The sequence below is a fragment of the Drosophila takahashii genome, chromosome X, assembly GCF_030179915.1.
Source record: "Drosophila takahashii strain IR98-3 E-12201 chromosome X, DtakHiC1v2, whole genome shotgun sequence".
Lineage (NCBI taxonomy): Eukaryota > Metazoa > Arthropoda > Insecta > Diptera > Drosophilidae > Drosophila > Drosophila takahashii.
This window is the reverse complement of record NC_091683.1, coordinates 4,802,179-4,814,430: the sequence shown is the minus strand read 5'-3', so window position 1 is coordinate 4,814,430 and position 12,252 is coordinate 4,802,179. Positions and strand designations below refer to the sequence as shown.

Here is a 12,252-nt window from a genome sequence, read left to right as displayed (position 1 = left end):
CATAATTTTTTCCAGCTTTTTGTGGATTCTTTGGCTAAAAAGGATGGAACGTCTCAAGATTTCATTTCGGATAATAAGGTGAAGGCAGAGGGTTCGATTCCTGTTGCCCCATTCCTGTTGATTTGATCCCTTTTTGTAAAGCCTTTGCATGCGTCACATTGAATCGAGTTGAATTCAGTTGAGTTTCTGGCATATAGGTAAGCGGCTTTAGTCGCTACACCTGCCCCACCCCCCCCCCCCTCTCTATGGCCCGCCCCCTTGATTTTGGATTCTCGGGAACTCGGAAAAGAGGAAAATCGGAAGCCCGGGAACTCACAACGTGAGGCGGACATCTTGTGCCGCCCATAATCGTAGAAAATCAATAGCATTCCCCCACTTATAATTGTGTTTGTGTTATGACTGTCGTCCTGAGCATTATTCATCGTTCGTTATTCGTTCGATCCCCCCGTTTTTCGCCGTGTACTCCTGCCTTTGTGTCTGTGTCGTCTGTGTTTTCCTTTGAATTATTGAACGGCTTATGGAGTTTTTTCTCCTCTTGATGTTTATTTACATTTGTAATCCGGTTTCTGCCGCTTCTGACAAAGTTTATTGGCAAAACTTTGGCTGATTTGCGTTGCGTTTGCATTTTACCAAACGACCCAAAAGCTGTTGATGCGACTCATGTGGAGCTAAATAATAATAATAATATTTACCAGTTCAGATTTTGGCAGCAGCTGCAAGGCAAACAAATAAATAAATGGCAGTAGATTATAAGATAAAAATAAAATTAAATTATATTTTGAATATTTTTTTATTTAAATTTTTCTATAAATATTAAAAGTATAGTTTTCCACGTATTTAAAATGTATTTGATTTTTTATTAAATATTTTACTTAAATGTATTTAGTTGATAATTATTTCTCATAAAATACCTCAAGTTAATCCTAAAGAATCTCTGCTAGTTTTATTAGTTTTGTCTCTTTGTCCAGTTTTTTTTATGATTTATAAAGATAATAATTTTAATTAATTGAAACGCACTGGCTGACTTAATTCTGCTTAATCTCTGTTCTTTGATCCTTGGCATATTTATTATATGCTTTATATATAATAAATTAATTACGTCTCTAGAATGCAGTGTTTATTTAATTAAATTCATTCAAAGGACTCTGCCTAAGTGTATGCAAATAGTGTTTCGCCTCCTTCAGAATGCTTCCATATTTAATTGGCTCCAGACACATTGCTCATCTCCCAAACTAGAACCTAAATAGAATGGAATAGAATAAATGGAACCCCAGTTGGTGAGTCACAAATTGCGCAAACTGTTTTTGTTAATTGCCGGCCGGCCGAGTCCTTTGAGTCCTCTTCGTCCTTTCCATTCCGAATTCATTCTTATACACTATATATATATATTCCTGGTCTTTCTTTGTCCCTTGGCTACTGATTATTAAAATTGCATTCCGGGTTGTTTGTTTACTCTAATGAGCATTTAATAGCCAGTTTCAACCTGGTGACACACACACTCACTCGCAGACTCGTGAAAAGCGAGGAAATCGTGAGGGAAAATCGAGAGGAAGAGAAATTCAGATTGGGCTTACCTGCAGCAAATTTCCTTCCCTTCCGGTTTTGCACTTCTTCACCCTTTTCCCTCCGCTCGCCTAATTTGATTTTTATTACACTCTTCCCAGTTCATTATAATGCCTGCTATTTTTTTCGTTATTCGTTTTCATTCATAAATTACGGGGAAATTCTGCAGATAGCAAGGTTGTTAGTTTTCCCCGCCGCACTCTTCGCCGGAAAATCCACGTCATTTTATGGCACATCCTTTGTACTCATCCCAGTGGGAATTGCGTATAATTTGCGCATGTTAATTAGCTCATTTCGGGCATAGATTTGAGCCCATCTCTCGTCTCGAACACATGTAATTAGGCAAATTAGGCAAATGAAGCAACTAAATAAATAGTTCAGCTTCCAAAGGGGGCTGTTGAGCTAGGGGCGTGGCAGCTGGGCGCTAAACACTTTCAAGGTCATTTACTTAACAGACTGACTGGACGACCTAACGACCCATTCCCTTCCCCATTAATTCATGGCTCCTTTTTTGCACTCACTGGCTGCACTGGAAATAAATCAGGAAACTATATAAATTTTAGGTTAACAAAAAAAAGATTAATTTGGAAAATTTTTGAATTTATTGGGAAAGTATTATATTTATTTATTTGCGAGTGGAAATATATTCTAATTTACCTTGTAGGTTTTTAAAAAATATTGGTGTAATTATATAATCAAACTTAGTTAAGATAAAATTATTTCCGAAAATCCTAATTAGTTTAAGCGTAAATCGAACTTTGAGTTTCTGAGAACAATTTAACTTAAATCAAAGTTCGCTGGAAATCGAAAACGATTTATTGTTAATCAAAATTCCCTGGAAATCCAATGTTTAGAACACGTGTTTGCAGATAATCGGATATATATATTCCCGACTGTATTATCAGCAATTTGGGGAGTATTTCGCGAGGTGCTTGAGGACCAGGACGATCCCACCTGTTCGCAGGCTTAGTGATGGTCTCTGTGGTTATTGTGGTTCTTGGTCGGGTGGTTTTTGGGTTGCTTCGTGCTTCTCATTTCGGAACCCAGGCCCTTTTTGGCACATTTATCATCGCAATACCCAAAAACACACCCATCAACGTCAAGGTTTTCGCCCCCGCAACCCTCTTTTCAGGCAAACTTTTAATGCACTAAATAACTACAGAAAGTTTCCTCGACTTGGGTGTGAGATGGTTGAGGGATGAGGGTTGTGGATGCCTAGACCTTTGCCACCCACATTTGCATATATATATGATGGGGGGAAGGGGGTTGAGAAATGCAGTCGCAGCACTTTAGTCAAACTTTCAACGACGTCAGCGTCGGGAAAACTTCATACTTGACACCCCCAAACGAACATGCGTACATGTATACGTTATAACACCCCCAACCTCGACCATTCAGCCCTTCTAAGCAATCATCTGGGGATAAGCATGGCCATATACGATCCTTTAAGTGCTCCACGATTGCATAATAGAGGAGAAAGAGAGACTTTCAAGTGCAAGAGCTTGGCATAATTCCTCGGCCATCAAATCTGTTTGCAGAGTGTTTATTGCATTTTCTTTGAGCGCTTTTCCTTGGCCATGTCCGTGGTATAATATTTTCCCAGCTGCCACTTGCCACAAACACAAGTTGACTTTGAAATGCTCCTTCGCTTGTATCGGGTTTCCTCGTTGATTTCCTTTAAACTTTGCGCATTGTGAAATCTTTCGGAATGGGAAAACATTTTATGGGTGCAGGCGATAATTTAATTAAATGCTTTAAATAATTAACAATGGTTGCTTTATAGATAAATATATTTCCACTATTGGAATTATTTTAAACAAGAAAGGAAGCTAGCTTCGGCAAACCGAAGCTTATATACCCTTGCAGATCATTCTATTAATTTACAAATCGCAAAAATGTTAAATTTCTTATTATTTCACATTAATTTTTCGATCGTTTCTATCACAGCTATATGATATAGTAGTTCGATCTTTTAAAAATAAAAATCGAAATTCGGAATTATTTCAAAATAGTCATATCCCAGAGAAGAAGGGAATGTAATAAAAACCAACAAAGATATAATTTTTTTCCCATTAATTTCCATTTAATTTTTCAACCGTTCCTATGGCAGCTATATGATATAGTGATCCGATTTAAAAAACAAAAAAACCGAAATTCAGATATATATAGAAAAAAATATTCCCAAGAGTAGAAGGTAAAATTTAAAAAAACACCGGAGCTAGAATTTTTTTACGTTTTTTTTTTTTTTGATCCTTCCTATGGGAGCTATAAGATATAGTTGTCCGATCCGGTTGGTTCCGACATATATACTACCTGCAATAGAAATACGACTTCTACGAAAGTTTCATCCCGATAGCTTTAAAACTGAGAGACTAGTTTGCGTAGAAACGGACGGACAGACGGACGGACAGACAGACGGACGGACAGACGGACAGACGGACGGACAGACGGACAGACGGACATGGCTAGATCGACTCGTCTTGTGATGCTGATCAAGAATATATATACTTTATGGGGTCGGAAATGTCTCCTTCACTGCGTTGCAAACTTCTGACTGAAATCATAATACCCTCTGCAAGGGTATAAAAAATGATTCTAATAATTTCTAATACATGTATGATAAATAAATATTGATTTAAATATAAATAATAAAAATAAAGCTGGTTGAAATGAATATTTGTTTACTTGTTTTAAAGATAAATATATTTCTATCTTTGGATTTACTTTATTTTATAAAGGGGTTAATATTTTCTAATAAATTTAGTTTCCCTTTTAATTATAAATAAGTATACTTTCTAATTCCAGTTGTGCATCTGGAGGTTTTGGCAGAAGAGGTAACCACTGCAGCCAGTCTTTCGGAAGGTGAGTTTCCCCATGAATAGGAATTCAATCTATAGCTTTCGAAATTCCCACAGAATGGGGCTCTGGATGGCGGGGCACCAATTTCCTCGTGGAGGTCGAACAAACCGCCCCCATTTCGCCGCCATCCTCCTCGTCGGCGTCCTCGAATGGCAGCGAGGATTATATCGGGGAGCTGGGCAGCCAGGAGGTGGACGAGGGATTCACAACAGGTGCCACAACAGGGGCCTCCAATATGACAACAGTGGAAACAGGTGCGTTTCAGTAGCTTTCCCAGCTCCTTAAAGCATTTTCTTAGGCAAAAATCATTTTTAAATTTAACTAAAAGTACTGACAAATAAAAGTTGCTAGCTGCAAGAAACAAATGCCAAACTTTAATTGGTTTGAAACCAAAAACCACATTTTTGTGGCTGCCAAACATTTGGAAAATACAGTTTAAATGTTGTTTTATTTTCATAATTAACATAAATAAATCTTTGGCATATGCCATTGAATGGATTGTTATTCCCGTAATTAATATAAATCCCTAGTAATTTGGTAAGAACAATAAGCAATTAGAAAGATTAGATTTTCCGCTGGCGGAATAATTTAATTTTCCAGGGATTTGTTGCATTGGCACTCACGCAACTTGAAAACACATGGAAAGGAAAGAAATCCCCTGGTTGCTTAATAAATCCCAATGCCAAATCCCATTGCCTTAACCAATCGCCGTCACAATCCCATTTGTTTATCGCCGAGATTTCACCGCGACGATAATTGAATTCGAGAGCCTGACTCTTGAGTTATTTGCGTGTGTTACGTGTGCGTTACTTGAGTTTACAATCCGAGCAAATCCGAATCCATAAAGGAGAAATCCTCTGCTTACATGCAAGACAAATAAACAGTCGTAATCTTTTGTTGGCAGGACCCAAGATCATTGTGCGCACCGAGGAGGTCCTGATTGTGGGCCTCGTCCTGGTTCTCTGGGTGGGCGCCATCATGCTCTTCTTCAACCGATGGGGCAAGATCCGGATGCTGGAGCCGTACCAGCCCAAGTTCCAGCAGCAGCACCGCAGTTCCTGTCCACTGGTCGACCTGGATGCCGTGACCACGCACCAGGTGAGCGGGAAACACTAGAATACAGGAATTCCCACGAATTTTAAAATCTCTTCTAAAGGTGCCCAAAAGTGTGCTACAATTTATTTGAAAAATTGCTACTTCAGGGCATTTGCGATTTAAATTTTATATTTCTTATTTGTGTGAATTTCAAAATCTCATCTAAAGGTGCTCAAAAGTATTTTATGTAAAAATACTTCTTCAGGGCATTTGCGATTTATATTTATGTTTGTATTATATTTCTAACTGCTCCGTATTTCTAAATCTCTTCTAAATGTTCCCAAAAGTATGATTTATTTGGAAAAAATGCTACTTCAGGGCATTTAGGATTTATATTTCTAATTCCTCCGAATTTCTAAATCTCTTCTGAAGGTGCCCAAAAGTATGCTACAATTTATTTGGCAAAAATGCTACTTCTTCACATACCTTAAACTTTCGTTACAATAAATGCAACCCGTTGAATATGTATATTTGTTTCTTTTTTCTGCAGCGCTCCTCCGTGTCGCGAATGTCGATGGGCATGGTGCACAATCTGAATATGCCGACGTGTCAATTTGCGGCCTATAATCCCAACATTTATGCCAAGGGTATGTACGTCGTTTGCTTGCCTTTTATCTGCTTCCCCATTGCCCATACCACCCACACAATTCCGCCCCCTGGAAGCCTCCCCGAATGCAATTAAAATCGAACATCCATCGAGCTCAAAGTATCCGCAACTTGTGCTGCATACCTTTGTGCGTCGCCAAGAGCGGCACAGTGGTTGGAAACTTATTTTCATGGAAAATATTATATTTTATAATATTAATAAATTAATTAAACTAATTATTAATTAAATTGAATAACAGATGATGGTTGCAGATTAAATTTTAATGAATAATTTGATTGTTAAAAATACAAAAAAATTATTTGCTTTTAAAATTTAAAAAAAGTTGTAAGAGATAGGAAAAATGGATTTTTAGACTAATTGAATTAAAATTCATTCACCACTCGAATGCCATATTGCACAGCTCTATAGTGGCCCTTGAATTTAATGAACTGGTTAACATATGCAGACATCTGTTCGCACTGCCAATCCCCCCAGCTATCGTAGTAATCCATTACGACCCTCTTTTCGCATACAAAACCCAAGGCGAATCGAAATACTTATGCGTAATGTGCGCTATTCGAAGCGTTCGTTAATGCCGTTCGCCCCTCGAGTGCCACGCCCCCACTAGCTGGTAAATACAGCATTTAGTTGTAGTCACTTTCCCGCCCCCAGATTTCCACTTATCCAGATCCTAGGACATTTTTTTTATTTAGCCTGTTTTTTAATGAGTTGCCAGACAATTAAGTTGCCCGCCGAGCGAAGGCAGCGGAGCGCAAGTGAAGGCAAATAACAATACTCGTACAATTTTAATGCCCCCGCTGGTTGGAGATTTTTTGTGCTTGAGATAGACTCCAGATTCACATCCTTACATCCTCCCGAGCGGCGCAATTAAATCTCTTGGAAATGCTGGGAACACACGGACATAAAGGCAAGAGGCCGTGATAAAGATACGCACATAAAACATGCAAGAGGAAGATGTACACAGAGAAAAAGAAAGGGTTTCTCCCTTTAATTTTAATTTTTAGGGGGTGGATTCCGAAATTCCATTTATTCAGGCGTCTAAAAGTATGCAACCATATATTTTAAATTTAAAAGTGATATGAAGTACAGTATAAAAATAACTCTTTTACAATTCTTCTTTGAGAAAACGTATTTAAAAAAAAAAAAATGTATGGTCCGTAAAAAATATTTATATTTTATTTAAATGTTTTTTTAATAGCAAAGAACTTCCAAATTATTTCTGAATTTGGAAAAATATAAAAACCGATTTCTTTCTGTGCATGAAAAAGGTGATGGGGGCTGACGATAATGTGGGTAAATCAACGCAGGGGGTGAGGTGCTGGTGGAAATGCTGAGTCGAGACCTCTATTCCGTAGCGGAAAGTCTATTAAGTGGAGTCAGGACAATGCCGCTTGAGGGGATTCCCCGATCGCAGGCGGCAAAAGGCAGAAGGCAAAAGGCAACGAGGAGCCCGTGACACGAACTGTGAAGGACCTACAAATTAAAATTAATTTGAACAGAACGCAGTGATTAGAGGCCTTAAGCCAGCAATAAGGCTGTCTATCACTTGGGAATTTTGCAGTAATAATAGTAATTGAACAAAATTTGAAACCACTTTGCACTGGGCTTAATTTTATTTGAATTTCTCAACCTAAGGTTAATTTACGCATCTCTAGAAATTAATGCCCCAACCTGTAATTAATCCCAGTAATCGCAGAAAAACTGAACCATTATTTCATCTGCTTTTCAGGCTACGCCTCGCATGTTTCGGCGTCGCGTCCCCGCCAAAATTCGGTGTTCGTGGGTGCCAGCACCAGTCACTACTTGATGCCGCGGCCCCCGAGGAAAACTCGGTCGGCAATGGATCTGCACTCCATGGTTCTGGACGAGAGCGCCGAGCAGGTGTAGGAATCCTAGGTGTGCTAAGTCAGGCTTGAAGGGAACGAGAAGGAGTGTGTGGTCCATTTTCTTCGAGTTTTTTAAACGAAATGTGACAGGATGACCGGAAACCCTTTTACAAGGTGCCTGGAAGTATGCTAGAAAAGGTTTTCCATCCGAAATCCCTAAAAAAAAAGCGCCTAGAGATGACGTGTAACTTTTTGTAGCATACCTTTAGACACCTTAGAGATTTCGGAAGTTTTTTATACAAAAAGCTAAAGAATTGCTTAGCCAAGACTCTTTAAAGCGCTGGCCTGTGTGTCCAAAAGCATGCAATACAATATTTTCTATTTAGTGTGCTTTCAACTTTTTTAAGCATACTTTTCGACAGTCACTCCAGCGATTGGAAAACTCCAAAGATTTTCCATTGTTTCTAATTAGCAGCAGAGGAGAATGGATTTTTGGGTAGCAAAAATGCAGCTTTTATTTGCAATCGAGGGAGCAAGGAATGTTGGGTGGAACAGCACTGTCCAATACATGCAACTATATACTATATACTGACCACTCAGAACCATTTCCCACTTTCCAACTATCTCTGTCGCACACATGCATATATTTATTTCTGTGCTGGCACAGAGTCAATTTGAGTCAATTTTATTTAGGACCACTTAGCACACACAAAATTATCAGCTAACAATATCGAATGAAATGTAGAAGTCAACCTATCTATCTTAGCGTATTCTTAGCCCTATCCAGTGTTACTCAACGTAGTCTTTACCTATGCCTAACCCGGTTCTTCTAGCGACTCTACGATTCTACTACAAAATATTGGATGCCAGAGGAAGTTGTTAAGTAAACATATGTATACACTTAAAGTTACTCAATGTATCCGCGAAACTGTTTAGTTTGTAAGCCCAAAGCTCAAAGATCAATCAGCATACCAAACTCCAAACTTGACCAAAGTTCCCGGTATTTACATATATGTTTTCCCAGCACCTTTAAAGTCTATCTTAAAACTTAAGTGATTTCGACCAAACAAACTGGTATGCAGATGGAGCAAAAAGCGAGGGTGGGGTTATGAAGATATAAATGTATATGTGGAAAAAATGAAAACGAAAGTGAAAATGAACAACTAACTAACGAAAGCTTTAAATTCCTTGGGTCTCCTGGGGACCTGCAAAACCAAGAACCCATCCAGATTGAAGTAAACTAAACCAAAGCTGAGAATTATACTTTAGGCCTAAGATAACTACAGATGTGTGTAAGTAAGTCTAAAACTCTACCAAAAACCAAAAGTCTAGTGGAAAATATGTGGATCAATGTACACTTTACCGACAAAACTAAATGGAACATAACCTCAACTTAACGATAACTTAATAGATCGATAGCTCGATAACTCTCACACAGTCAGACAGTTTTCCCTCACAACTCAGAAGAAACCAAAGTAAAAGTAAATCTAATTGTTGAATATTAATGTTTAATTAACTTGTTTACAATATTTACAAGGGCCTGAGCAAAACCAATTATATATACACTTGTGTAATATATCAAAAACTAAACTATGTATACATAAAGAATATATACACGTATGTATAAAACCAAAAACAATTATATACATTTTGATGAATTCGATTAAAAATTATATTTGAAGCGAATTAAGTGTTTTTGTGGGAACTTAAACCAAAAAACTGCTTGCACTGCTTGCATTCTATTATTCTAATAACTTTTGATGAGTGGTCGGATTTTAAAAATTTCTTCTACAATTCGATAGGGATTAATAATCACAACAAAATTTAGTCTACGACAAACGGGTATACATAAATTAAGTTCGATCCTTTGACTAACTTCGCCATTCAGAAGGCCAAACAGCTGGCCTTGTTAATGTTTTCGACTAAAGTGTTTATGGTTTATGGGCGTGCAATAAAGTGTAAAGCTATTTGCTTTCGACTCTTAAGAAATCGAATTTTTCGGGAGTAAATTGGGGTCACCACCCCACGCTGAGTTCCCATAAACGGGCAACATTTCACAGATGTCGTCGGACTTGGCGGTTCGATTGGTTTGGCTAGCTCTTCGGTTTTCGCTGGGATTCCAAAGGGGTGGGGATACCAAAGAGGGGGCTTTTGGCCATAAACACATTTGACAAGACGGCCAGAAACAGAGACCGAAACAGACGCGTAAATGGCCAAAAGAGGGGCGGCCAGGGGGCGTGGTGGGGCCAATAAACGGAAGCCATTCCATGTCTGGCCATCTCGACCATCGGGTTCAAGTGCAGGCGATTTATGATGGCACCAGAGCTGCTCTTTTAGCCCTCTTTTCCAGCTACTTTTGGTCTAATTAAAAGGTTGAAAACATAAATTAGGCTTCTTTGATTTCTTAAAGGTTATTAAAGAGGGAAAAAAGACAAAAATCTTTCAAAATTATTTTAAAAAATATGAAATACTGTGTCTGAGCAATATAGGCAATCACTGGCATCACTGGCTGTAACTTTTATTGCAGCGAAGGGAGGGAGGAGGAGAACGACCTTGTCGCCGCCGGGCCACAAATCAAATGTCACCCCCCTTTTCGCCGCCCCTGAGAATCTGCAGCTTGCCAGCAAAACCAAGTGACACATTTTGGGCGGGGGTTTGTAAGATTCGAGGCTGTAAAGTACTAGAAAATGGGGATTTTACACCAAGAAGTATCACAAAATATTACATACTCATCAAAATTACAACCCCTATTATTTTCTAAATATAAAAATCAATTGAAAGTTATGGTAATAACTAAGTGATAAAATAATAAGCAGCAGACCTGTTAGGATATTGCTTATTTAACAAGAATTTCCGCCGAGTCAGGTCGTAAAAAATTACTAATAAAAAAGTACCACCCCATGGAATTAGCATAAACATTGCTGCCACACTCGCAATTTGGCCAGAATATTCGGGCCAGAACAAAACGTTTAACGATGACAAAGGCGAAGGGAATTTTGCATGACAATGTGAATTAATTTCGGGGCACACGACCATCATATCCATTTTGGGGATTCCATTTTTCGGGGCCCGGCACATCGGGAAATGCAAATCTCGGCCAATTGTGTGTCAAAGATTGATTGACATGGCCGTGGAGGCTGCGTAGAAATTTAGCACAAGTGGCTAATCAAAAACGCTTAGCATAATGTCTCGGTTTTTTCGTCTTTTTCTGAGGGGAGGTCGTCGCAGATTTATGGACTTGTGGGTCAGGGCAGCAAATAATTGACTGATATTTTGGGGCCAGGGACATTCAGTTTGGAGGAGGGTCTATTTTGTAATATCGCTGTGGATGGCAGTACACGTAGTGACGAAGAGCATTTTAAAAACGTATTAATTTAATTTTCATTTTCAATTTAAGGTTCATTTTCAGCCCTGAAAATTCCATTTTTTGTTCAAAACAAGGCAAAAAATGGTCAACATATGGAGTGTCATACCTCGTTGAACTCGTAATCAAATTCCCAATCGATTGGCATTCAAATCTAGAATTTTTTAAATTTTGTAATTTTTTGCAAAAAATTATGATGTAGCCCCTTATCAAAAAAGCGAAAATTGACCAAAAAATAAATTTCCCCGAAAGTGATGGGGATCGTTAGTATAGGTTACTAGCTGCTCAAAACAGTCATTCTTTTAGCTGTGGGCCTTGATTTAACAAAATTACGACCGAAAAACCATAAAAAAGGTTATTTTCATCGAAAATTCTGATCAATTTTTTCCACCCTAAATTATCAGTATTTTGGCTGTAACAAATATGGAAAGTCATACCTAGTCGAGCTCGTAATTAAATTTCTAATCAATTAGCAAACAAACCTAGAAATTTTAATATAATTTTAATATTAGAATGTAATATCTTTTAAGTTTGAAGAACAGGCCCTAAAATACAGTTGGATGTTTTTTTGCTTTCAATTTTGAGCTTTTTCTTCGTTATCTTTGATTTGTCCACTGAGGGACATTTAAATGGTATTTCATTTCAGGATCCACACGTCAGCAATTGTTGTTGTTATTGTTATTGCTGTTGTTGTGGGGCACAAATGCCGGAAGCCTTCAACGCCCCCAACTCTTGGCAGCGTCTTCGTTTTTGTTGCAAGGACACACAGGACACATGGAACACACACAGCTATTGCGCACTTGCAGTTCCCTTCGCTCTTCCCTTCCATTTCCCCATTTTCCCCAGTTACCATTGCCATTTCCTCATTTTTCTTCTTTTTTGTCCCTCGGCAGCCGCATACAATTTTCAGCGCAGCACTCGCTTTTCCGACTTTTCTG

General features: G+C 38.4%; 1 protein-coding gene across 1 annotated transcript in view; it reads left to right on the top strand.

Moving 5' to 3' along the window:
• The window catches only part of LOC108068153 (uncharacterized), a 45,243-nt gene extending 35,626 nt beyond the window's left edge, over positions 1 to 9,617 (top strand). Inside the window, exons 2-6 of the mRNA XM_017157567.3 lie at positions 4,369 to 4,425; positions 4,479 to 4,676; positions 5,327 to 5,520; positions 6,008 to 6,104; positions 7,854 to 9,617. Coding sequence (XP_017013056.1) covers positions 4,369 to 4,425; positions 4,479 to 4,676; positions 5,327 to 5,520; positions 6,008 to 6,104; positions 7,854 to 8,011 — 704 coding nt within the window. The 3' untranslated portion in view covers positions 8,012 to 9,617. The remainder of the gene's footprint in view (positions 1 to 4,368; positions 4,426 to 4,478; positions 4,677 to 5,326; positions 5,521 to 6,007; positions 6,105 to 7,853) is intronic.
• The last annotated feature ends 2,635 nt before the right edge of the window (positions 9,618 to 12,252 follow it).